The sequence below is a fragment of the Trachemys scripta genome, chromosome 23 (assembly GCF_013100865.1).
Source record: "Trachemys scripta elegans isolate TJP31775 chromosome 23, CAS_Tse_1.0, whole genome shotgun sequence".
NCBI classification, from domain to species: Eukaryota; Metazoa; Chordata; order Testudines; family Emydidae; genus Trachemys; species Trachemys scripta.
The window spans coordinates 12,077,724-12,103,369 of record NC_048320.1 but is presented as its reverse complement, the minus strand read 5'-3'; the positions used below and the strand labels follow the sequence as shown (position 1 = coordinate 12,103,369).

Here is a 25,646-nt window from a genome sequence, read left to right as displayed (position 1 = left end):
CTTAACTCTCTTGAGTAGTTTTGTATCATCTGCAAATTTTGCCACCTCACTGTTTCCAGATCATTCATGAATATGTTGAATAGGACTGGGCCCAGTACAGATCCCTGGAGGACACCCCTATTTACCTCTCTCCATTCTGAAAACTGACCATTTATTCCCACCCTTTGTTTCCTATCTTTTAACCAGTTACCAATCCACGAGAGAACCTTCCCTCTTATCCCATGACAGCTTTTTTTGCTTAAGAGTCTTTGGTGAGGGACCTTGTCTGAAAATCTAAATACACTATATCCACTGGATCCCCCTTGTCCACATGCTTGTTGGTTCCCTCAAAGACCCTCTCAGGGGCAAACTACAGTCTGAAGTGACCACTCATCTTTGGCAAGGGTTGGCCTGGCTGCCTTTCCAGCCCCAGCTGCCTCCCTGCAGCCCTGGTACCTCCCCTGGCCTTTAGCAAGGCCTCAGGCTGGGGACTCACCAGGCCAGAGCGCCCCAGCCCGACTCTGCCTCAGATGCCCTGCTTGAACTCCCCCAGCAACCTAGTCCTCTCTGTCCTCAGCCTGCCCTTTTATCCGGACCAGCTGTGCCCTAATTGGGTGCAACCACACCTGTGGCTGGCTACCCAACCAGCCTCCCTTGGCTGCTTTTAACCCCTTCCTAACTGGAGCCGGGTGACCGCCCCGCTACAGGATGGATCACTGGATGATTCCCTGTTCTGTTCTTTCCCTCTGGGGCACCTGGCATTGGCCACTGTCAGAAGACAGGATACTGGACTAGATGGACCTTTGGTCTGACCCAGTCTGGCTGTTCTTATGGGGTTCTGAGTCTTGGAGTATTGTCATAGCTTCAAAGGCCAGAAGGAACCACCTGGCTCATCTGGGCTGACTTCCTCTATAGCACAACCCATGGAATGTCACCCACTTCCCCTGGATCCAGGGCAATAACTTGTCTGAGTAAAGACTATCTTCCAGACAGGCATCCAGCTTTGCTCTGAAGCCATCAAAAGATGGAGAATCACCCACTTCCCTGGAGTTTGGTCCAATGTTTAATCATCTTCACTGTTAAAAAAAAAAGAAGGTTGCTTATTTCTCATTGGAATTTGACCGGCTTTAGCTTCAGAACTGATTGACACAGCATTCGCACATTGGTCTGGTTCAAGCATAAGTGGACTCCCCTGTATGTCTCCATCTGTTGCCTCTTTTCTTAAAGTTAGATTGTAAGGACTTTAAAGAAAGAAGAAATATAGAATATCAGGCTTGGAAGGGACCTCAGGAGGTCATCTACTCTAACCCCCTGCTCAAAGCAGGACCAATCTCCAGGCAGATTTTTGCCCCAGATCCCTAAATGGCCCCCTCAAGGATTAAACTCACAACCCTGGGTTTAGCAGGCCAATGCTCAAACCACTGAGTTATCCCTCCCTGGCAGGGAGCTTTTTGTCCTGTGTTTGTGACTAGCTCAGGGAGGGCCTGGTTCATGATAAGAGATCCTAGGAGCTAGGGAAATACAGATAAATAAATAATAGGATGGGGAGTCAGGACTCCTGGGTTCTTTTCCGAGCTCTGTTGCAGTCTTAGTGGGATGACCTTGAACACTGTGTTGTTGACTTCCATGGGACTAACCAAGAGCTGAAAACTAAGCAATGTGCTTACGGATCAGGGCTGGACTGTTCATTTTAGAATGGAGCCCTTAATCCAGACTGATGTGGGATTACGTCAGAGCCAGGCACAGAAATGCCCCCCTTTTTTTGCAGTCATTTTGTGTTTTTTTTGTAATGCTATATCTGCTAAATACAATAGCCCAGTGAACTCCACGGCTGTCGTTACACGAAGGGATTCTGCTGACCTAATAAACCAAGAGAAAATTTCATCTTCGCGTCCTCCGATTGTGCTTTCCATGAGCTCTGCTGATTTCCCCCAACCGGAACATCAGAGCTGAAGAGTGAATTTAGCCTCTTTGCTACCCATGACTCAGCCACTTCCCTTCAATGACTATTTGAAGCGTCAAAGGGTGTTCTGGTTTGGTTTTTTAACATTTACCCTGGGGGAAGTGTAACTTTTTGACAGCTGTGATGATTTAACTTGCGCAGATGGCTAAGCACTGAAGGGGCCAGGAAGATTGTTGGCTTGGTCTGTGCCATTTTCCAGAGGAATCAGGTGACAAAACATGTCAGGGCATTGCTCTGCTGTTGCCCTAGTCCTTCTCTCAAGAGCGCTCACCCCAAAGAGAGGGGTTAGCGATATCACCCAGCGCTGGGAAAAAAGAAACAGATGAAGTGGCCTGGGCCTTTAGTAGTTAGTCCTCTTTTACCTGATTCAGGAAACCCTCCCTCACAGGACAACATTTAAGCATGTTTAAATCCCATTGAAGCCAATGAGAATTAAGCACAAGTGCTTTCCTGAGTCAGGACCGGCGTCAGAACTGAACCAGTGGGGCCCAGTATGGTTTGGGGCGGTGTATTGCGGCAGGAGTGCCTCTTGTGGTTATTACAGACCCTCAAAGGCATTTTCCTCAAGAGAAGCAGGAATTGCTGTACCAGATCAAATCCATCGTCCATCTAACCTTGTTTCCAACTGGCCAGCTGCATCCCAACAAGCTGCAAGAAACCAAGCAGCTGGCAGTTTTGGAATAACCTAGCCACAGAGCAATTAATCCTCTAACTCCAGTTAGACGTATAAGAGTAGAAGTGTTAACCTGAATCGGGTAACTATGTTCTGCCTCTCTAAAATCCCCCCTTACTTTCAATTGGATCGGTCACCCACCTTTTGTGCAGTGTAGCTGTGGACTGTTAAACAGCTGCTGTGCTCCACTCTAAAGATGGCTGCATCTGAGTAGTTGAGACTTTCTCTAGGAATGCTTTATAGGATGTAGATCCCGCTGGACAGACCCCATGCTATAATTATTCCTGGACTGTTCGTGCTGTGGCAGAAACGACAATTAAGTGAAAAAAAAATAAAATCAAATACAGAACTCACTTTTTTTTTTGGTCCTACTTTTTATTTTTTGGAAAGAACTCTTTTAGTAAAAGAACAAGGACTGCAACAATTTTCTGGTTGTACAAATACATGAATGATACAAAGACGCTCTTATCTGCATATTACACAACAGAGAGAATATGAGGCCCGCTGAATTCCTTTATCACCGACGGCAGAGGAAGGGTAAGTAGGAGCAGTTTTCTGTCAAAGACGTTCCACTGCTATTTAGCACCGGAAGTGGGGTTTTGTCCATAGAAAGATTTTGTTTTTTTAAAGACTGTCATCCCAGTGAACGTGCTCCAAGCAAAAATGGAATGTGCCTGGTTGATGGCAGTCATACAAACGTTATAAGAAAGTTAGCACACTCCTGGCTATGACTCTGGACCTAAAATGAAAACCTTTTTTAGGAAAAAAAATCACACAAATATCTGCTTATAGTTTAAGCTTAAGCATAAGAACATAAAAACGGCCATGCTGGGTCAGACCAATGGTCCATCTAGCCCAGCGTCCTGTCTTCCGACAGTGGCCAATGCCAGGTGCTTCAGAGGGAACGAACAGAACAGGGAATCATCAAGTGATCCATGTGCTTGTGCTTAATTTTAAGGATGTGTTTGACTTCCACTGAAGTCAAAGGTTAGCAACCACTTAAGGGCTTCCCAGAACAGGGATGGATAAGCATGTCCTTATATGTTTTCCTGAATTGGGGCTTTTGCCAGCAATGGAGATATAGCTGGCTGGGGTCTCAAATTTGGATGGACACAGACTGTAGCATGCAATGTGATGTACAAATAAGGCCCTGTCTACATTCACAAAAAAATTAAGCCCAGAGTAATTCCTAGATTTTAGGAAGAGACCATCGGATTATCTAGTCTGACCTCCTGTATAACACAGCACATGGGATTTCACACACTCACCCCTGTATCAAATGCAATAATTTGTGTTTGACTAAAATAAATAAAATAATCTACAAAGGCATCCAGGCTTGTAGCTGTAGCTACACCAGTGCAAATCACACCACAGATACCCTGACAGGGTTTACTTGGTTAGATTATCAGATTAAGATGCAGAGGCTATAAACCTGCTTTTGTGTCAGTGCAAATGTATCTACATTAGGGATTTGCCCTGTTGTAACTGCCTCAGGGAGATTACACCAGCCTGAATTTCCTTAGTGATGTAGACGGGGCCTAGACTATTGCATTTGATGTCTGGGATCAAACCCAGGCCTTAGCGTTGGTCTACGCTTTTATTTTCAGTCGTGTTTTCACATGTTAACTAACCCCATTGTCAATTCCACTGTAGATGTGAAACAAACATTTGTTCCAGGACCTGAGATTTATGAATTTTCAAAATTTAAAACAAAAATTGCAATTTTTTCGCTTCTCATTTTTTTCAGCCCACCGAAAGCTGGTTACAATTGTTTCAAAGTCTGACGAAATTTCAAATTTAAAAATAGTTGCGGGGAAAGAATTGCCAGGAATTTTTCTTCCCCAGTCGTGACCCGGTGTTTGTGCCCTCCCAGTTGATTGCATTTGGCGGAGATGGGAAACCAATGTTGCAAATGCAGCTCACTGACTTCCTTGTGGGATCCATTTTAGATGGACTTGAACCAAAACTCTGTTTCACAGCTCAGGCACCTCTTGGAACGAGTTTCAAACACAAACTATTTTTGTTAATTACCTTACCCCGGCCCAGAAAAAAACGGGAAGGGGAAATATGGGAGGAACAATCCCAGGAAAAACAAGCTATCCATTTCCGAGGCCTCGGCTACAGACAGCTGATTTAGTTAAACTGGAGCAAGAACCCTCATGGATGCCCTTCTATTGGTTTAAAACTAGTTGTATGGATTGAGCTCGCGTCTGTAAATTTACATGTGCAAGCTAAACAGACGTAAGCCAGGTAAGAGTAAGAGTTCACAAAGAAAAAGACAGCGGTTTTATGACATCGGTATAAGATCACACCTTCAGTTACATTGGTCCAACTTTGTGCCTAAAGTAGGCCTACTCCTAATTTAAACTGAAATAAGAGTGTCCACACAGCATTTGGCACCAGTTTAACTAAATCAGTTTAAAAATCAAAGTATGTCTACACTAGAAACACCACAGTGGCACAGTTGCTTCCCTGCAGCATAGACACTCACTACATCAACGGAAGGTGCTCTTCCGTCACTGTCATAAACCCACTGCGGGGGAGATAGGTGGATGGAAGAATTCTTCCATTGACCTAGCGGTGTCTACACTGGGGCTTAGGTTGGTTTAACTACGTCACAAAGGGCGTGACATTTTTCACAGCCCTGACTGATGTAGTTTGGCCAACCTAACTTTGCAGTGTAGACCGGGCGCCCAGTTCTGCGTATGGCAAAACACATTTGGAGTTAAGATGGTGGATTTGATGGGCGAGCATGAAAAGCGGTGATAGAGGATGGGTGTGTGTATGTAAAAGAAGAGAGTAGGAAAACTCTGGGGATAGGAGGACAGATGATATAGTGGCTAGGACTTAGGAAAATGAGGTCCAGTTCCCTGCTCTCACATACGCTCTGTGAATCCTTGGGAAGTCCTTTGGCCCAGATCCTCTAGGGTATTTAGGCACCTAGCTCCCATTCAAATTAATGGGGGTTAGATGCCAAAATACCTTTGAACCTCTGGGCCTCAGTTTCCCCATCTGTGCAAGGGGGATAATAGCCATGCCCTATCTCAAGGGGGTGCTAGGAGGGGAAAATACATTTCAGCTTGGGAGATGGTAAAGGGGGGCTAGATTAGTACCATAGAAGGATGAACACCGTGGAGACCACAAGCGTCTGGGTCCGAACTACCCTCCCACTAGAGCGTGTCTAGGTCCGGAGGTTTGTCCTGTGCAGACACAGGGCTGGATATGCACAGGCTCTGCCCCCACCATCAGCACCAGATTTCCTAAGAAGACCAGTCCTTCTAGAGGCACCTAGATAAGCAGCCACAGCTCAAGAGAGCGCAGCACCTGACGTGCAGGCCTCTTTGGAACAATAGGGCCCGTAGTATAACCTTGTTTCACTGCCTAATTGGAAGTGGACCCCTTTGGAAAACCAGGCATAAGGGCCAGCTATGGCAGCAAGGGTTTGGTTTCAGGCCCATCGCGACTGGTTACAAAGACATCTCGAGCCCAGGTAGCGACTGCTCTTTCTTCTGTGGGGACTGGTCCACCAGCGTTGGACCGGGGGTGGTGGGGAAAGGGGCCATCCCCCTACTTTTTAACAAAAGAAACATATGTACAGAATTCATGTCCCCAACAGAATAATAGATTCTGCTGGGGAGGCGCTGCGCAATTACACCTTTTGCCCACCAGGGGCTGCTGTGGCACCAGGAGAGAGGGCAGCTGGCGCACTGCGGGAGCAGCCCTGTGGAGAGGGAGGGGGCACTTTGGTCTTGCCCCCACCTCCCCCTACAAAGGTTCTGGAGCTCTGTCTCCCTCCCCAGCCAGGCGTGAGATTAAGCCCGCAATCTCAGGACCACACGAGTAACCTGCACTCCTCTTTGCTAGGGGACAATGCTCTTTTCCCGCACCCCTCATCAGTTCACTAGGCCGAAGCTTTCCCAAGACTGCGTGCTAATTTTGGGTGCTTCCATTTTGGAGCTCCCAAGGTTAAGACACCACAGATCCGATTCCCCTGAGGACGCCAAGAAGCCACAGCTCCCCAGCACTTCACCTGGAGCTGCCTGGGTGCAGAGTGCCTGGGAAAACCAGGCCCAAGGCAGCTCAGAGGTCAGCACTCAGCTAGCCCCAGTAAAGGCCTCGCTCCCGGAAAGCATCCCGTATTCAGGACCGCGCTTAAGCAGGGGTTCAAGTCCCATTGTAGTCAACGGGACTTCAGCACCTCTGCTTAAAGTTAAAATGTGTCCAGGCGCCATCCTGCAGAGGGATGGACTTAAGCATATGCCTAGGTGCTTTCTTTAATCAGAGTCTAAGACACATTGTAAATCAATGCAAAAGACCCCCCGGGATTTCAACAGGCTTTAGATCACGTCCCCAAAGACCCCATTCGTCACTTGAAAAATTCACCCTTAGCTTTTTTTTTTAAAAAAAATTAACAATTAGCAGACATAACATTTTGGTCATACTTTATAGTAAGGTTTCATTTATCAATAGTTCGTAAGCGGTGTCATAAGGATGAATAGCATGTCTTAGAGAGGGTTATAAACACCCCAGTAGAAGGTGCTTCAGCTGGTCAGAAGCAACCTATTAACTCACTGGACTCTAAAACAACCCATAACAATTGATTAATCCGTTTATTAAAACATCTATAGAAATGGAACCTTAAAATAAATTAGGAGCAACATTTTTTCCTTTTACACGGATGATTCAGACACTGTCGGCAGCTTTAACGGAAACTACAATATTTTTATATTTCGCCTCTCCAACACACGACCCCCTTCCTTAGTTAAAATCTGAAACCCTAAATGTATCAAAAAGGTCTTCAATTTTAATATTAATATTATTTATTATAATAAAGAACAGTCAAGCAGCGTGAAAAAAATATATCTTAGCTACATTACCTTAAATTGCCAAAAATATACACATTTTTTCTCTTTTATTTAATAATAATAAAAAAAAAGGACACATGCAACATACTAAATGTGACGTTAGCCTTAAAACGGGTAAAGAACCGTGTACCCCAGTGCAACCGAAACACAGATAATCTTTAGCTTTTATATTTTTTTTCTCCTCTTCCTCTTTTTCACGCAGATACAAAGTTTAATGTCAACCTTCTAATAGTGGCCCTTTAACGCATCCTAGTCTCCTGACAGGACCAGGCAAGGAGCATACTTTAAAGGGACCAGGTGCTTTTGGAAGAAGCCAGAGAAATCTTTTCTTTAAGTGCTATCTGTCTCTTCCTTCCTCTTATCCTCAACCTTGCCCATGTCTGATCTACGAAGCTGCCTTAGAGCTAAGAGGCTTGTATGCCAACAAAAAAATATGTGTCAAATACCCACAGGGGTAGCTAGGAATCCACCGAACCAGGCCTTGAATGGAACCAACACCAATGGAGACGCTGGTTGGGAAACAGATTCCTTGGATTCGCTTTCATTTGTCCTGGAGAATGAACTTGTTGCATCGTGAGTAGAACTGGCTGGAATGAAAAAGGGGCCGGGAAGTGAAACGCTGCCCCCACCGTGTTAATGGACTGTTGTCCTAACAGGGGGGTAGATGGCAACCCGGATCTGGAGTTCTACTGTAAAGGAACAAACCAGCCCAGGACAGCAGCTGGCAAAATATTTCGGGGCCGGTTCTTAGCGCAGCCAGCCTCTGAAATTGCAATTCTGCACGGGCAGCTTTTCACGGGTGGGATCCCACGGGCCCACTTGGATCCTCCCACGCGCACGCCAGGTCGGCATCAGATCACCCAATCTGCATGTGGGAACATGGCGCCCTGTATCACTGTCCCAGTGAGGGGAGGGCTTGCAGGAGGGAGCCCCCCACTTGCAGAGGGGAAAAAAATTACACATAAAAAAGTGCAGGCACAGAATCGTGCAACTCAGGGTTGGGGCAAACAAAAAAAACATCAGGCGAGTGAAAAACGGAATTCAATGTTCCAGGCTGTGACGTGTACCAGGCGGATGGAAGTTTGGCACATCTTGATTCTTAACTCACTCAGGAGGTGGCTGGGGAGAGAGAAGGAACATTCACTCAAATCACATTTTGCAGCCTCTCCTATTGGTATTGCAGAGACCATAAGGATGAGAGCAAAACTACTTTTTTCCCATTTTCACTTTTATAGCTGCCATCTCCGTCTTTCCAGTAGCTTCTTCTTGTTTTTAAACAATAGCTTAAAAAACCCCAACCCAATAGCTTTCCGAACAGAGAGCATTGTTCTGCCCGGTTCACAGAACAGAAAGCGAGACCCCTGGGGCGGGTGAGGGGGGGACGCTCTCTGCTGTTGGTTCTGCTCAACCATTGGGGCAACAATCTTTAAAATCAAATCAAAGAACAAACGTGAAATGGGTTTAATAGATGGAGTCAAACGGTGATGAGCTTTTCCACTGGCATCAGCACAGACCCACCGCTGACAAATTTGAATAGTGCAAACCAGACGAGGCGGTGGGAGTGTGCTGAAAATCATTTGTATCCGGTAAGGTCTGAAAACTTTTTTAAGACTCTCAGTGTTTCCAGTCGCTGGAGTCTTGACCCCCCGCCCCCTCCGAGAGATCCAGATTTAACGGCGGGAGAGAGAATTCAAACGTTTGACGCCGATTCCCGCTCCCCGAACAGTCCTTCAAAAAAACCCAACCCTGCATTGTCCAACCTTAGAGGAAGCAGGTTTCTTTGCCACAGGACCAGGTCTCAAGGTGGAGTTAAGACCAGACAGCGTGAAGCAATGAGGCTATCCAATGCCCTAGGCTGGGAAGACTGGCCACATTTCCAGGGCCTGGGCTAGCTAGTGCCAGCGACCGGGGAGAAAGTTCTTGTCAGAGTAGCCACATTCGGGAGGTGGGTAAGGAAGCAAAAGTAACAGATTTCAGACCCTCCCTCCCACTGCCTCCTTGGTGCCGTTTTAGCCCCGTGAGAAGACGGCCTGGTGAGAACACACCCCCTGCGGCGGGGCGGGCAGTGGGCAGTACTGGTGTTAGCCCTTTTCCAGTGGTAATGCTGGGCCTGTAGACTTTGGAAGGACAGAACGAGAGAGAGTGTGAGAGGGAGGAGTGTGCTTCTCAGGTGGAAGGGACAGCACCCAGCTGACCAACCGGCATCGGCCCAGCAGCTGGCGTAGAGGTCCCAGTAGTGTCTTTAAGGTTAATCTTCAGCAGAGACACCCACCACAGTGGCTGGGGTAAGAAGAAGGTGGCATTCACCCCTCATGCCCAATCCCCTTCCAGAGCTCTGCCATCCATGGCTTCCCAAGCTGGATTTGGAGCTGGCGATGTGGTGGTTCCCGAGGGCAGAACATCTCCTTGAGGGGGTCACAAGGCGACAGGCAGGAGCGAAGTCCCTGCTGTAGGTTTGTGGCAGGGTTTTCACAGCTCATATTCCAATTCGTTTCCCCATGTGATGGGACAGAATCTTGACTCCCCGCCCCCCCATGGCCCCGCCCCACTTTCCCAGCCGCGTCGTATCTGGCATCCCCCCACCGGAGAGCGCTGCAAGCTGTCTGAATGCTGTGCAGAAAACAAGCAGAGATGACCCTTCAACCACAGTCTCGGCCTAGGATACTCTGTGGTCTTGGTTTAGGGCCCCATCCTGGAGGCCTCACACCCGCACACACTCATACACACACACACACGCACTGGAGAAGAGGCCGGAAGGTGTCAGAGCACAGGCGAACTCTCGCCCTCTGCTTAGCAAGAAGAAGTGTAACTTCGCTTCGTGCAAGTGCGCCATGGATCAAACCGGCAGGGACCTCCCCCTGCCCCATCTCTCCTCTTAGAAGATCACCCGATACCAGGTCTTGGCCGGAGACACGTTATCTTCTAAAGCACCACCTGGCACTTCCCACGGTTGGGAAGACCTTCTCAGAAGCTTTGTGCTCATTGCTCTAAAGTATCCGAATGTGTGACCGCGGAGAGCCGTGTTCCTGTAGCAGAGAAGAGCGGGCCGCTGGTCTGCTTGGGAGGCCTTAGCCCTTGTCCTGGGTGACAGCAGCTCCCTTTTCACTCATGCTCTTTAAAAAAAGACACGGAGAAGAGAGTCATCAGACAGGCGGCAACCCGCAAGTGAGCAGAAACGAAAGCCCTGCCACGCTGCCAGCCTGCCCCTGCTGGGGCACGCAGCCTGAATGAGGAATGCCCGCTTCTCCCCGAGGCTGAGATCAGCAGAGACACTTGATTGGGAGACCTCCCCACTCTCAGTTTAAACAGACTCCTTGACTCTGGCATTTGCTCCCCAGTGCTCCACCAGGCTGGGCCTGCTAGGCCCTGTCTAAAAGGCAAGAGCTGGATGGAGGAGGCGAGTTTGACGGGGCTTTGTCATAGCAGATCACACCACTGGCCTCTCAAATCTGGGGTCCTGCCTCTGACAGCAGCCAATACCATCCTGTTTTCTCTGTGCCCCTGACTCTGCGTGTGTGTGTCTGCGTGTCAAGAAAGCAATCCCCCTGAAGCCAATACAGTCAGAGCCTGGGAATTTTTAGTAAAAGTCATGGGCAGGTCACAGGAAGTAAACAAAAATTCACGGCCCATGACCTGTCCATGACTTTTACTATATACCCCTGACTAAAACTTGGGCGGGGGGCCATGGGTGCTCTGGGGGGGCGGTCCTGGGGCGCCGTGGGTGCTGGGGGAGATGGCCTGGGACCCCACTGGTGCTGGGGTGGGGAGGGTTGGCGGGGCTGGCAGGGGCTTCCTACCCAGCTCCGCATGTCCCTGCAGCTCCTAGGCAGCGGAGGGGCCAGTGGGCTCCCCGTGCTGCTCCCGCCACAAACGCTGGCTGCGCAGCTCCCATTGGCCACGAACCACAGCCAATGGGAGCTGCGGGGGTGGGGCAGCGCACGGAGCCTCCTTGCCCCTCCGCCTAGGAGGAGCTGCAGGGCCATGCTAGTGGGAGCCGGGGAGCACCGCACCCTAAGGTAAGTGTCCCCCCACAACCCCAACCCCTTGCCCCTAGCCCTGAGCCTCCTCCCACACACTCAAACTGCTGCAGAAGTCGCAGAGGTCACGGAAAGTCACGGAACCCGTGATGTCCGTGACAGACTCGCAGCCTTAGTCATGAGCGATGGAGACAAATCCAGGTGGTGCCGTGCCTGCTTCTGCAGCTGGCCTGGCACGTGCGGGGGTGGGTATCTCTGGGTGCACCTTTGCTCACCCCAGCGCCCTGTCTTGACCCCACTGATGTCAGTGGAGGTAGGATCAGGCCCACCTGGCTGGCTAATGAGGGAGGCGGATGAGCCCGAGAGGTAGCATAGTCCCGTGGGTAGGGCACACTCTGCCACTGATGCATTCTATGACCCTGGGCAAGACTCTGCCTCTCTCTCTGCCTCAGTTTCCCCTATTTAGACTGAAAGCTTGTTGGGGCAGGGACTTGTCTCTTAGTACACCCCTGTACAGCGCCTAGCACAGGGGGGCCTTGATTTCAGCTAGGTGTTACCTTAATACTCCTAATTTACGCACCGTTCCTTTCTGGGCACTGCTGTCCGCCTGGAGGTTGAGGAAGGGGTTGGTTTGTGTGGAAAGAACCGGTGGGACTCCCGCCCCCGAAGCCATCAAGCTGTTCCCCGGAGCACTCAGGGGCGGGGCTGTCGGGGTCCCCATCAGGCTGTTGCCGGGGTTGAGCTGCTGGGGGGAGATGGACGCCAGGAGGGAGCTGCCGCTGGGAGGGGGCGCGGCGGCGGAGGTCATCAGGGCGCTCGAGTGGAGGAGGGGCGTGGAGGTGCCCGTCAGCAGGTTGGTCATGGGCAGCTGGGAGGTGCCCGTCATCTGAAGCCGCTGCAACTCCCTCTTCTGCTGGATTTGCTGCATCATCTGGAACACCAAGGCCTGCTGCTCCTGGAGGGGGGAGAGAGAGTCAGGCTGGATAAGGGGACGGAGCATGTGGGAGGCTTTGCATACATGTACCTGCATGGATGCAGAGAAACAGACTCACACCCGATTCACTAACACAGCAGGTGGATTTGCTTGCCCCATCTGCCCCTCTCAGCTCTTATCCCATGGCTCCTCCCTGGTCTAGCAGTGTTAAGTTGTTCCCACTAGGTTAATCACAACCAGCCGGCACATTTTTAAGCACAACATATCCCTGTCCACACTGGGTGGCTCAGTCATGTTTAACATATTGTGTTCATGATCACGTTTTCTAACATGATCCATTTTTCTAGAGTAGATATGGTCCTGGGGTGGGAGTGTGCTTGGTATCCTTCCTGACCTCTTCAGTCATTATCAGGCACCCTGAAGCATGAGAGTGGATGACTCCTATTTTAGGATCCCTACAAACACATTGGCCCACAAATGTATCCAGCCCCCTTTCAAGCTATCTGCAGTATTAAATCTGATGTCCGGCAGCCTCTGGAGTTCATTGCTATGAGTTCTCAGACTGGCTTTCAATTCCCCTCCCTCCCCCGAAACTGACCTTGTTATATTTAATCGCCTCTGGTGGAATTAATTACTCCAGGTGAGCTGAATCCTGTGGGGATGGAAGGGACCCAACTCACCTGGAGCTGGCAGAGATGTGCTCCAATCAAATTAAACCACTTTAGCTTCCATGGAAACCATCGACCAACAGAATACACCTGTGGAGCTGTCACGGAGTATTGGGGAACTCAGGGCCCTGCACCCCCGGCTTCCTACGATTCACTGCGACTCTCAGCCAGCCAGTAAAGCAGAAGATTTATTTGGATGACAGGAATACAGTCCAAGACAGGTCTTGCAGGCACAGACAACAGGGACCCCCTCAGTTAAGTCCATCTTGGGGTCCCAGGGCATCCCAGCCCAGCCCCCCTTGGGAGGTCAGAGCCATCTCTGCCTCCCAGCCATCTCTCCAGCCTGCTTCCCACACTCTGGCTTCAGCGACCCCTCCCACAGCCTTTGTTCAGTTTCCCGGGCTAAGGAGTCACCTGGCCTTCAACCCCTTCCTGGGTTCTCATGTTACACACTCAGGTATGCGCCCTCGGGCTGTCTCCCATCCTCCAATGCAGACTATTCCAGCCACACTCCCCTGTCAGCATTCACAGACCACAGTGAGAACAGGCCCAGTTCGTCACAGGAGCTAACTACTAGTGGCTGGGAGGGATGGGGGAGGAGGGAGAACACGGTGCGCTCGGGGAAGAGGCGGGGACAGGGATTTGGGGAAGGGGTCCAATAGGGGCGGGGAAAGAGTGGTGTCGGGGCGGGGCCGGGCACGAGCACCCACCGGCACCGGGGAAAGTTGGCGCCTGTGTCTGCTGACGGCTCCCTGGGACCTGATCAGCACACAGAGGGCACATCTACACTGCGATCCGAGCTGTGACGGCAGCATAGATAGACGTGATCGAGCTACCTGTACCCGAGTGATTGTCACTGCTCCAAACAGCAGTGTAGATGCGGTGCCACAGGCTAGCAACGCCCTGGGTTCCGGTTTGGCTTTCACAGCATGCGCTAAAATCCACACGGCCGTGTCTATGCTGCTATTTTCAACCGTGCTTGCGTGGGAATGCCTACCGGAGCGGCAGTCAGACCTCAAACTACAATGCAAATGTAACACCGACAGACCCCGGTCGTCAGCAGGCGGGATCGAACCTGGCACTGCTGAAGCTTAGTGCATGAGTCTCTACTGCATGAGCTAAAAGCCACGTGGCTCTTCCCTAAGGCTGTAGCAGACTCATTAATCTCTAAGCGGTCTCGGTGCCACTAGAGGGGACAGAACACCACACCCAGGAGGCGTGTGGGTTACACAAACATTGGCTTTGGTTTAACGAAGGCGAGAGTATAAACAGAGTTACTCAAAGTGGTGGAACTTTGTGTGGGACTGGGAATCAGTTTAAACTAACCCCAAAATAAGCCAGAATGAACATGTCCACACTGGGGGTTGCACTGGTTTAAGAACTGATTTTAGGGCTGATCTCCACAGCATTGGTCCCAGTTTAAAGACATGTAGATAAGCCCACAGTTAAATTGGCACAACTTGTGCACGTAGACAAGGCCTTTAGCAAACATAGCAACGGATGCTCCAGGCCATGGTCAGTCTTTCTTCACTGGACTAAATCTCCCCCAGTCCAAACTTCAGGCCGGGCCCTTGCTGGAGGGGGCAGAAACCTGGCGCAGGGACACTTACCGGATTAAGCGGCTGGGACGTCAGGATCTGCTGCAGCTGCTGCAGCTGGTGTTCGTGTTGGTGCAGGACGTGCCGCTGCTGCTCCGTCAGGGGGCTCAGGCCTGGCACGCTGCAGGGAAGACGGGACGTTAGCGTAGCCCGCTGCCTTGCATTCCTGCTGGGGTATTTCCGCATGCCCAGCCCCGAGGAGAGCAGCAGTCTCAGAGGGGAAGCCCTGCCACAAACCGTGAGCCCGGCTTCTCAGTAAGGATACACGGCTGAAGTCATTTAAGCTCAGTTTCCCTTACGGGTCAAACTAAGCTGCCTCTATGAGAGACAGTGCGGTCCAGTGCGCAGGACGCTGGCTCTGACACTGACCACTTGTGTGACCTTGGGCAAGTCACCTGCCTGCTCCGTGCCTCAGTTTCCCCTCCCACCTTTTGTCTGTTTCTATTGCAAGTTCTTCAGGGCAAGGACTGTCTCTCTCACTAGGCGCGCACATGTCATTAAGGACAGTGCCTAACACAAGCAATAGCTGTCATACGTGTGTTAGTATGCACTGTCACATGTTGCTTGGTGCATGCTTTGGGGTTTGTGTGGTCTGGGATGTACATGTTTAGTTTGCCATGGGCACACCTAACTTTGGGAGCATGCCGGTGTTGGTTTGCACAGAGAGAACTAGCCGGACACCAGGCTGCAGTTCTGGAGGAAAGAGGAAACGAAGGGCCGGGGGTCATAGCCCCACAGGGAGACAGAGGCTGTGCCGGGGGGAGGGGGTCGGAGATGCAGGGATGACTGTGCTGCTCCCCCTCGGGATACCTGGGGGGGCCCCTCTCACCTGCTCAGGCTGGTGGAGAGCTGTAGGGCGGGTGGCCCGCTCGCCTGCGTCAGAGGGTTCTGCGGCTGGGCGGCCGGAGCGCCGTTCAGATTCCCCAGCAGCCCATTCATGGGCACCTGCTGGCCTCCCGCCAGGCTCCCCAGCAGGCCATCCACCCCGGGCCCTGTGGGCAGGCCGTGACTGGCTGCCGCACTTCCCCCCAGCGAGCCGGCCGTCACCCTGGCCAGGCCGTTGACCTGCTGCTGCACCCCAGGGAGGGGCAGCGAGGTGGGGCTCTGCTGCAGCAGCGGCAGGGGAGGAGGGGTGCTGTGGAAGGAGAGGGACGAGCTGCTTCGGCTGGGGCAGCCCGAGTGTGGATCCTGGGGGGAGAAGCAGAGAAACGGAGAGAGGGTGAGAACTGAACCTCGGGTGCTGTTTCTCGGCCGCTCAGCTCCCCCTATGGCAGCTGGGGGGTGTGCCCAGCTAGGGGCAGGAATGCTGCGTGTGGGGTGAGGCTGCTGGGCTCTCACCTGCCTGGCTGGAAGCGGACACCCAAATGCCCGATCTCTAGAGATGCAGAGTAAATTGCCAGCATTCTCGCTTCCCTTTGTACAGCACCTAGCACATACCCACCACCACGGCCCTCCACGCCCTGGGTGGGGATGGATGCACCACGGAGATGAGTCGGCAAAGCTTAAGGAGCCTCCTGTTGCCCAGTCCTGACATTGATTTCCCTGACTCCATCTGCAGAACGCCAGCCCCTTAGATCACAGAACACCCAGGGCGGTGGGTACGGACTGGTTTCACCCTCCCATTCAGTCCAGGGGGTCTGGCCATCGCTGTGTGCTGCTGATGGGGAGCAGCGATATAGTGTGGGGGAGTCCCTGGGCCCCACTGCAGGGTCTCGGCGGCCACTGTACCTCGGAGGAGGTGGAGAGGGAGTTCTCCATCCCAAAGCTGTTCTTGCAGGGGGAGTTCTTGTTGATGCTCAGGGAGTCGCTGTTGCACACTGCAGGGGAGAGGAGGGAGTCAGGGGTAGAGCCCAGCATCACCACGGCGACGCAGAGGGACAGCAGGTGCAGCCAATGGCTGGACCCGGCGTGGTTTTATGCACCGTGATAAAATCCCTCAAACCTCCTCCCCCCAGGCCCAGAGAGCCCCTCTGTGGCAGGCTCGCGGGGTGGCGGGACTGTTACATATCCCCCCCAGTCCCGGGCCCAGGCGGCCCCTCACCATTGGCAGGCAGGAGGTACTGGGCGTGGCCGGAAGGGCCGTTGCTGGTGGTCACCACTGGGAAGGGGACAGAGAGCTGGACATTGAGGAGTTGCAGCCGCTCCTTCTTAGCTGTCAGGGTCATGATCTGCTCCTGCAGCCGCTGGTTCTCCTTCTGCAGGGAGTGCAGGGCCTTGAGCATTTCTACAACTGCGGGAAACGAAAGGGGGGAAGGGGGATGGGGCGGGGGGGCAGAGAGAGGAGGGGGGCAGCGGAAGAGGGGAGGGAAGGGAGGAGGGGTGGGAAGGAGAAGAGGGGGCACACGGGGTGACACAGTTAGAGCATCTACTGTGCAGGGACAGGGGCGTACCAGCCCCCACTGTCCTCTCCACTTTGGCACAGGTTAGCACGGAGCTCCCCTCCCCACCCTGGGAGGGGCTGTGTCTGCACTCCTCACCCCCCCAGCCCCTGCCCCATACCAGGAGGGGCTGTCTCAGCACCACTCTACCCACCCTGCCGAGCCCCCCTGTCTGCGGCCTCCCCCACTCTTACCCCCAAACAGAGGGGAAGAAGCCCACCCCTGTGCCAGGCATGGCTGGCCATGAAGCTGGTGGTAGGTCCCTGGGGGACCCAGCCCCATAGGGGTCCCCCAGCCCGCTCCCCGCCCGGCTCACTGTTTACGCCGGCTTCCCCATTGCCTTGCTTCTCCAGGAGCTGCTCGATATTGGGGGTGGCCTGGGGGACGTTCTCCAGCTGCCCGCTGCTGCTACAGGACACGGTCTGGTCGAAGAGGGTGGGGAGGCTGCTGATGGGGGACCTGGGGAGTGGCACCGGGAGAAGGGCTGTGAGAAGATGGGACTCGGATCCTTCACCCCTCTCTAGTCCACAGTGGGAGGGGCTGTCTCTGCATCTCCCCACCCACCCGAAGACCGTTTCCCCTGCCCTGCACTGGAAGTAACTGTCTCTGCACATAGGTGCCAACTTTTCCAGGCCCTGCCCCGACTCCACCCCTGCCCTGCCCCCATTCCAACCCTTTCCCCAAAGTCCCCGCCCCAACTCCACCCCCTCCCTGCCCCTATTGGACCCCTCCCCAAATCCCTGCCCCGGCCCCGCCTCTTCCCCCAAGCACGCCATGTTCCCCCTCCTCCCTCCCAGTGCTTGCCACCGCGAAACAGCTGTTTCATGACAGCAAGCGCTGGGAGCCAGGGGGAAAAAGTGGGCACACAGCACGCTCAGGGGAAGAGGCGGAGCGGAGGCGGAGGTGAGCTGGGGCGGGGAGCTGCCGGTGGGTGCAGAGCACCCACCAATTTTTCCCCGTGGGTGCTTCAGCCCCGGAGCACCCACGGAGTCGGCGCCTATGCCTCTGTATCCCTCTTACCAGCCCCACACAGGGCGGGTCGGTCTCTGCCCCTCTCACATCCCCCTTCCCAAGCCCTTCTGCCCCACACTGGGAGGGGATGTCTCTGCACCGCTCCACTTCTTCCTAGCCCCCCACCCCCAACTTCCACTCCACACTGAGAAGCGGCTGCCTCCCTTCCCCGCACCGTGTTCCTCAGTTTCTCCTCACCCGCTGGTATTACCTATAGCTCACCCTACCCCCTGGTGGAGCCCCCTGACCCCCCGTGTCAGAGGACACTCACATGGAGGAGAGGCTTTCCTGTGGGGAGGTTCCTCGGCAGCCAAAACTGCAGTCTTCCAGGTCAGGCTCTGGGAGGGGAAACAGAGGCAGACAAAGCATTTCTCCTGTGCCTCTAGCAACTATTAGCCTGGGCCAAAGGGCTGCTAGGGCCACAGCCCCCACTAGGTGGCAGCACAGAGCAGTTTCCCCCCCCCCTGTCCTTACGTAACAGCCCCGTTCGCCTGTCTCGTGGTCTGGCAGTAGGGTCTGTAGGCTGGCCAGGTGCCCCCGGAATCACTGCCCCCCTTCACTCCTCTGGGTGGGGAAGAGGGGGGAGCGGTTCATTGAGTTGAGAGGAAGGAGAGCGGTTAGGGCCCTAGCCTGGGACTTCAGAGAGCTGCGTTCAATTCCCTGCTGGACCCCCGACTCGCCGTGTGATGCTGCCCAAGTCGCTGTGCCTCAGTTTCCCATCTGTACAATGGGGCTAAATAGTCCTGCCCTGCCCCCCTCAGGGGGGTTGGGAGGGTAAATACATCTGGAGATTGTGATGTGTTCAGATGCTGCAAGTCCCTAGGAGAGACAGGGCTCTCGGACATATTCTAAACTGGAGCCACCCCCTTTCCGAGCTGGACAAAGCATTGTACATTATATCTCAAAGGTCGCTGCCCAGGAGCACGACCCCTCCCTAGGAACAGGGGCGAGCAGAGCCAGATGGCATGGCACTCAGACACGACAGAGAACAGCCTGGATAGACTAGATAGGATGGATCCAGCCAGCATGGATTGTGGCGCCTATTCTGGGGCAGACGGTTATTATTATAACAAGGCCCTCCTGGCCCAACTAGTACCAGGTATCCCAGTGTGCTAGGCACTGTCCAAACAGAGAGCAAATGGCAGCCCCTTACAGTCCGCTGCCTTGGTTGCAAAGGTCTCTCTCCAACAGTCTCATAGACTTTAGGGCCAGAAGGGACCATCGTGATCATCTAGTCCGACCTCCTGCATGTCGCAGGTCACAGACTTTCACCCACCTGCTCCTGTACTAGACCCCTGACCTCTGGTTGAGTTACTGAAGTCCACAAATCATGATTTAAAGACGTCAAGTTACAGGGAATCCGCCATTTGCACTAGTTTAAACCTACAAGTGACCCGAGCCCCATGCTGCAGAGGAAGGGGAAAGAAACCCCAGGGTCTCTGCCAGTCTGACCTGGGGGAAATTCCTTCCCAGCCCCAGATATGGTGATCAGTTGGTCCCTGAGCATGTGGGCAAGACCCAACAGCCAGCCACCCGAGGAAGAACTCTCTGTAGTCACTCAGAGACCACACCGTCTCTTTAGACCTCAACCTGTCTGGGAGGGACGCGTGGCCTAGAACTGACAGCTCTGAGAGTCGGGGATTCCTGGGTTCCATTCCTACCTCTGCTGGTGGCTTGCCTGGGAACAGCCAACAGCCTTGAGCTGTAAAATGGGGTGTGATAGTTCCCCCCCCCGCAAGGCTATGTGTGTGTGTGTGTGTGTGTGTGTGTGTGGTGTCCCCAGCCCCCCAATAAAAAAGCAGACTATAATGATCAGCCAGGCGCTTTCTCTTCCCCACCCCCATGTCTGCCACTCAGCCAGCATATGTCCCCCATCACTCTGGTATGTGTCAGATGCTGTAAGCACCAGCTTGTGCCAGTTGGCTTCCTTGTGTCCCCTCCTCATCTCAGGAGCCTTTATAGCACGCAAGGATCCAGGACCTTTCCTGTGGGAAGCACTGCAGGGTGGCAGGGGCGGGGTGATTTATGGTGTAATGCCCCACGCTGGTTACTGACTGCAGCCTCCCAGGCAGCAGCCCCGTGGAGTCCCCTTCGAGAGACCCCTCCTGGAATGGGAGGTAGAATGGAAGTCCCATCTTCCCATCCAGATAGGAGTCTTTGCCTGTCAGTCAAATTCAACTGGCTCCTCCTCTTTGGGGAGAAGTAGCCATTTTTCTGAAGGTCACTCTAGAGGACATGAAGACATTTGAGCTACCAGAGAAGGTGGAAGACTGAAGAGGAGATTTGGGAACAGCTGCAGCAGAAGGCGGCAGTTGGGTCTAACTCATCCCCAGAATGCAGTATCAGGAGGAAGGGTGGCCCGGTGGTCATGGTGCTAGCCGGAGACCTGGTTTCAATTCCCTCCTCTGCTAAAAGCCTCCTGCGGGACTTCACATGAGTGATTTAGTGTCTCCGTGCCTTGGAGCCCCAGCTGTAAGAGGAGGCTAGTAGCCCAGCCCTACCTCACAGGATAAATAGATGAACAATTCCCAGGTGCTCAACTACAACAAACAAATGCCTAAGACCGATCAGGAGGAGATGGGGACAAAGAGATCACAAAAGGTGACAAGCAAGAGGTCCCCTGTGGCAACTGCTCTAAGAGGAAGCGTTTAGGGCCCTGTGGCTGAAGAAACAGCTCTGGGATCCCGATGAAGCAAGAAGAACAATGTCGGAAGTTGACATTGAGAGTCAGATTTTAAACAGAACTCAGGATATTGGAGGACCAAAATCTAGCCCTAAGTGACTTGTCCAGGTCTCCTGAGTCACACCCACAAGACCATCCCTGCAAGTGAGCTCTTCTCCTTCATCCTTCCCCACCTGGCCAAGTCACGGCAGAAGGGAGTGGATGTGCCGCTTCCTCCATCCCCCATCATGTTAAGAGGAAACGCACCTTCCTGTACCACCCTTTTCTTCCAGACCAACTAGACAGGCTCTTCGCAGGAGGAAGGATTGTTGCATTGGGCCTTTAACTCTTGAGTTAACATCAGCACTATTGTTACGCTCCTCGTACACTTAGGGTACGTCCAGCCGTGGAGCCAGAGGGGTCATTTCCAGCCCAGGTAGACATACCCATGCTAGCATGCTAAACATAGCAGCGTTAGGGTTAGCTGCCCTAAGTACATACCTAGGTTTCAGATGGGATGGTACACGGGCAACTACCCATCTCACCGCCCATGCAGTCGCGGCTACACGGCTATTTTCAATCAGAGCAAGCGTGGGTATGAGAACTAGTGTGACCACAGGAGCTGGAAATTACACCCCAGCTCCAGGACGGACAAACAGCTCCCACAGCCCCCCTGCCCCGTCCCCCCACTCCATGACGTGCACATATACAATATACCTTCTCCATGGGCTTACAAATATGGAAACACAGGAGTAAACATTCGTACGTGCTCCTCATGCAGGCATGTGCTCTCACGCAGACAAACCGACGTGCCGCACACACGAGGGGCCCAATTTTCAAAAGGGCTCAGGGCCAGATATTTAAGGGATTGGCATTGGCAATGGGGCTCAACCCCCCAGCAACTCCCCGCTGTGACACTTACTGCTAGATTTTCCAAAGAGTTCAGCATCCAACGTACTGAGCGCCTGAAAATTCTGGCCCCGAGGAGCGCGAGATAGTCACAACAACCAAAGGCAAAACGGAGTGTGCGGGGCCTTTTATGTGCATTTTCTTGCAAACTACAAAATGGGCCCGCTGGGTTAGAAACATTCACTACCAGGCAGGAGGTTTCCCCCTCATGAGCATAGCCCTTTCCCAAAGCAAATGAGCCTGTTTTGCAGGGGGGAAATGAACCATTCCAAAGTCAAATTCAGTGCCAGAATATTTGCAGTGTGAACATAGCTGGTTTTGTTGCATTTCATGGAGGAGCCAGCGTCGAAGGGGGACGAAATCACTCCAAAACAAAAGCTGAACATTTGTAGTGCAAAATTTTGTGTCAACTTTTCCAAAAAATGTTCCCTACATTTGCGCAGCTCGAGTGTGTAAAATGGCGAATTCTCAAAACGGTCACATTTTTCACCATTCTAGTACACGCCCAGAGACAAAGCGTCTCCCAGGGACAATCCAGCATGTGTGCTCTCATCACGGGACTACCCCCCCGCCCCGGCTTGCTAGCTTCCCGGCCAAGTGCTCTGCTATTGCAGAAATACCATGAGCTGACAAAGACACCACTGATCTCAACAGTTCATTCTTCCCAGCACACACCCTCGGCCTTCCAGCTCTTGGGATGGGGAGACAGCAGGGGAAACTGTGGACCTGGTTGTCTCAATTCTTCCGGGGAGACTCTTTCTGAGTTCTGAACTCACAGACCTTCCGATTCACGTACCTGCCCGGCTGCTTTCAGACTGGTTCAAGAGAGGGTTCATAGACAGGCCAGAGGTCAGGGGGCTTCCGAAAATGTGCGAGGAGGGGAGGCTAAAGGTGGATCCTGCCAGCGAGAACACCTGCAGGTGGGAAATTAACAAGAGAGACAGAACATTTGCTGAACAGCTTGGGGAACCCGACGCTGCATTCCCACGCCTCCTCTGAACTTCCAAATGGGTCCCAGCCAACAGGGAAAGTATTAAAAAAGAAAGGCAGGGAGTACCGGGAGTTTCACAAGAGAGCCTGCTCTTGATTGAGCTTCCCAATCCAAGCGGTTCAGACGAACAGCTGAATATCAGGCTGGTTTCTGAACTCAGAGAAGCAATCCCGTTGGTTAACACATCAGACGGCAATCCTGGCTCAGACTTGCTCTTTGTCTTAGGTACTTATATGGGCCCCATGACCATAGCATCTGTAGTACCATGAACTAACATTTTTATCCTCAGGCAGTGCAGGGCTATTAGCCACATTTTACAGATGGGGGAAATTGAGACACAGGGCAGCTAAGAGAGTTTACTACAGTCACAAGTGCCGGGCTAGCCTCCTAACCGTGGGATCATCCTTCTTCTGATCCCGGGTGGTCTGTGAAGGAGGAGGAAGGCCACCAGCAGTGCTCCACTGAACTGAATCCCCGAGTCAGTGGGTGCTGGCAAAACGGAGCTCAGGGAGCAGCGGTGCAGGAAGTGAGGTCTCCTGCATGCTCCCGCCCATCTGGTTGTGGAGCAACAGAGGTCCCTCCTCAGTACTGCTCCTAAGTAGGGGAACCCCCCCTCCCCAGGCTGCATTGCACTGCTAGGCTACTGGGCCAGTCCAAATCACCTCTTGTATTATAACTCCCCACTCCCTCCCCGGCCACATGCTCTTACCTGGGTGGTGGACACCGCGGAAGAGGAGGAGGCCGGGATGGTGCTAGCAAAAGGGGAGCGGTTGAGCTGTGGGAGCGAGGAGGTGCCTTGGTGCGCGAGGAGGCTGGAGGAGAGGGGGGTGCTGCACACGGCCCGGAGCACCCCGCCCCCGTGGGAAATGGGGTCCTTGTTACTGGTGTAGATCCCTGCATGGAAAACAGAAGGGGGTGGAGCAGTAAGAATTCCCGACTCAGCATTCAGAGCTGCCTGGGGATTAAGGCCAGAAGAAACCACTAAAACATCTAATCTGACCTCCTGCCTAGCACAGGCCAGAGAACTTCCCCCAGTTTGCCCTGTACTGAGCCCCATAACTTGGGCTGGGCTAAAACATCTTCCAGAGAGGCATCCGGTCCTGCTCTGAAGGCCATCAAGAGATGGAGAACCCACCACTTCCCTTGGGCGTTTGTTCCGATGGTCTATCACCCACAATGTGAAAAATGTGCGCCTTGTTTCTACTTCACATTTCTCTGGCTTTCACTTCCAGCCGTTTGTTCTCGTTCGGACTTTCTCCCCTAGATTAAAGCTCCTTTTAATACCCAGTCATTTCTCCCTAGGAAGGAACGTATACACCATAATCAAGTCACCCTTTGATCTCCCTTTTGATGAGCTAAATAGACTAAGATCTCCCAACGCAGTGATCTATGACTGCGCCCCGCCTGAGGAAAGACAGTCAGGGGGCTGGAAGGTTATTGCAGGCAGCTTAGATTAGAATCCTCCCGGCCCCAAATCAAGTGGGGGATAAGCCAAACAGTCCTATCCAGGGACTTGGAACCCCTTTTTCATTTGGGGCCTAAAGTGTTTGTGTATCCACTGATTTTGGGTGCCTCCATTTTGGGGTCCCCCCCAGGGTATGATTTTTCAGAGGGGGTCAAACACCCTCAGCACTTATCGATTCATCTGGAACTCTGGGGGTGCAACGCCCCCTGAAAACCAGGCCTGAGGTGTCTCCAGCTGGGCTCCCCAAAACCTAAGGCACCCAGTAAAGACTGGACATTCGAAAATTGAGGCCCAAGAGTGCCCCCTGAGACCAGGCGCCCTGAGCACCTCGTTTACTCGCTTAGACTCTAGAATGGAAGGGAGACCTTCCAGCTCATGGTCATATACGGCCGGGCTTGGCATCTCCGGCCCCAGATTGCCATGGGCACAGGTGCCCCTTCAGCCCTGGCACACAGAGCAAATAGTGATGGAGCTCAGTCCTTCCACCTGAGGATGTCAAAGTCTTTTGCAGCCTCATGATGCTCCCATTCTACAGACACGGAAACCAAGGCACAAAGGCCCAGAATGGCGACTAAAACCCAGGAGCCCAGACTCCCTGTCTCCTACTCTCGACATGCGACCACGCTCCCATGGAGAAAAGCCAACGTGCGCCACGGCTGACGCCCAGACAGCAAGGTGCGGTGAGGCTGGATAAATGAGGTAGAAAGGTGAGGAAATGATTGTCAAGGGAGGGGTTCCCTCTGTGGCAGCCAGTGGCCCCCAGGGCTCAGATCCTGCAGAGCCCCTGCCAACATCCTCTTCCAGGAGGAGGAGAAGGCGGTCGGGGAATGAGCGAATGGGAGAAGGAAGCCTGACAGCCATCCCCCAGCTCTGAACCGTCTCTTTGTTGTTCCCCGGGGATGGGGGAGGAGGAGAAACATCGCCCAAGGTTATGACTATAGAGGTTGCATCAATTCCTGCGAGCTCCTCCCCGGACTACAGCCCCAGTTCACCTCCCCACCACAAACTCTCTCAGGCAGCCCAGACAGACTGGGCCACTGCTCCCAGGCACGTGCAAAAAATCCCCCCCACCCCCTCATCTAATTTGACCTAAATAGGAGCATCTGCAAAGAACCCACAATAGACTGTCGGCTGCCAGAAGTGTCAAGCCTCAGAAGTAGGCTTAAGCGGCAGGCCCCTCCTCCTCCTCCCTCGCCTTAACCCTTTCCTGCCACAGCTCAGCGCCGCTGCCCTCCATTCTGCCAAGGAGGGTTGTAGGGCTGGGCAAGGCGACTCCTGTTTTGTCTTCACATAAAAGTTACACCTTTTTAACTACACCGGTCGACCCCCAGTGTGGGCTCAGGGGGACTGGTTAGTCATGTCGGTTAGTGAGAGGACTGGTTAGCCAGGTTATACTAGTTGGGCGTGTTTATGCCAGTATCAGGGGCCGCCCTAGCTTTTTTGCCGCCCCAAGCACGGCAGGCAGGCTGCCTTCGGCGGCTTGCCTGTGGGAGGTCCGTCGGTCCCGCGACTTCGGCGTACCCGCCGCCGAATTGCCACCGAAGCCGCGGGACCGGCGGACCTCCCGCAGGCA

At 53.1% G+C, this 25,646-nt stretch overlaps 1 protein-coding gene across 6 annotated transcripts in view; it reads right to left on the bottom strand.

Moving 5' to 3' along the window:
* Positions 1-2,969: 2,969 nt before the first annotated feature.
* Positions 2,970-25,646, bottom strand: part of MLLT6 (MLLT6, PHD finger containing) — a 74,225-nt gene continuing 51,548 nt past the window's right edge. For 5 of the 6 annotated variants that reach the window (XM_034755664.1, XM_034755665.1, XM_034755668.1 and 2 more), the window contains 10 exons: positions 23,318-23,502; positions 22,414-22,531; positions 18,318-18,384; positions 17,352-17,494; positions 16,699-16,887; positions 16,386-16,474; positions 15,487-15,845; positions 14,670-14,778; positions 12,038-12,412; positions 2,970-10,593 (listed from right to left, as the gene is read on the bottom strand). In XM_034755664.1, the coding sequence (XP_034611555.1) occupies positions 10,549-10,593; positions 12,038-12,412; positions 14,670-14,778; positions 15,487-15,845; positions 16,386-16,474; positions 16,699-16,887; positions 17,352-17,494; positions 18,318-18,384; positions 22,414-22,531; positions 23,318-23,502 (1,679 nt within the window). In that variant the 3' untranslated portion in view covers positions 2,970-10,548. The remainder of the gene's footprint in view (positions 10,594-12,037; positions 12,413-14,669; positions 14,779-15,486; positions 15,846-16,385; positions 16,475-16,698; positions 16,888-17,351; positions 17,495-18,317; positions 18,385-22,413; positions 22,532-23,317; positions 23,503-25,646) is intronic. The other variant, XM_034755666.1, reaches the window with a different exon arrangement.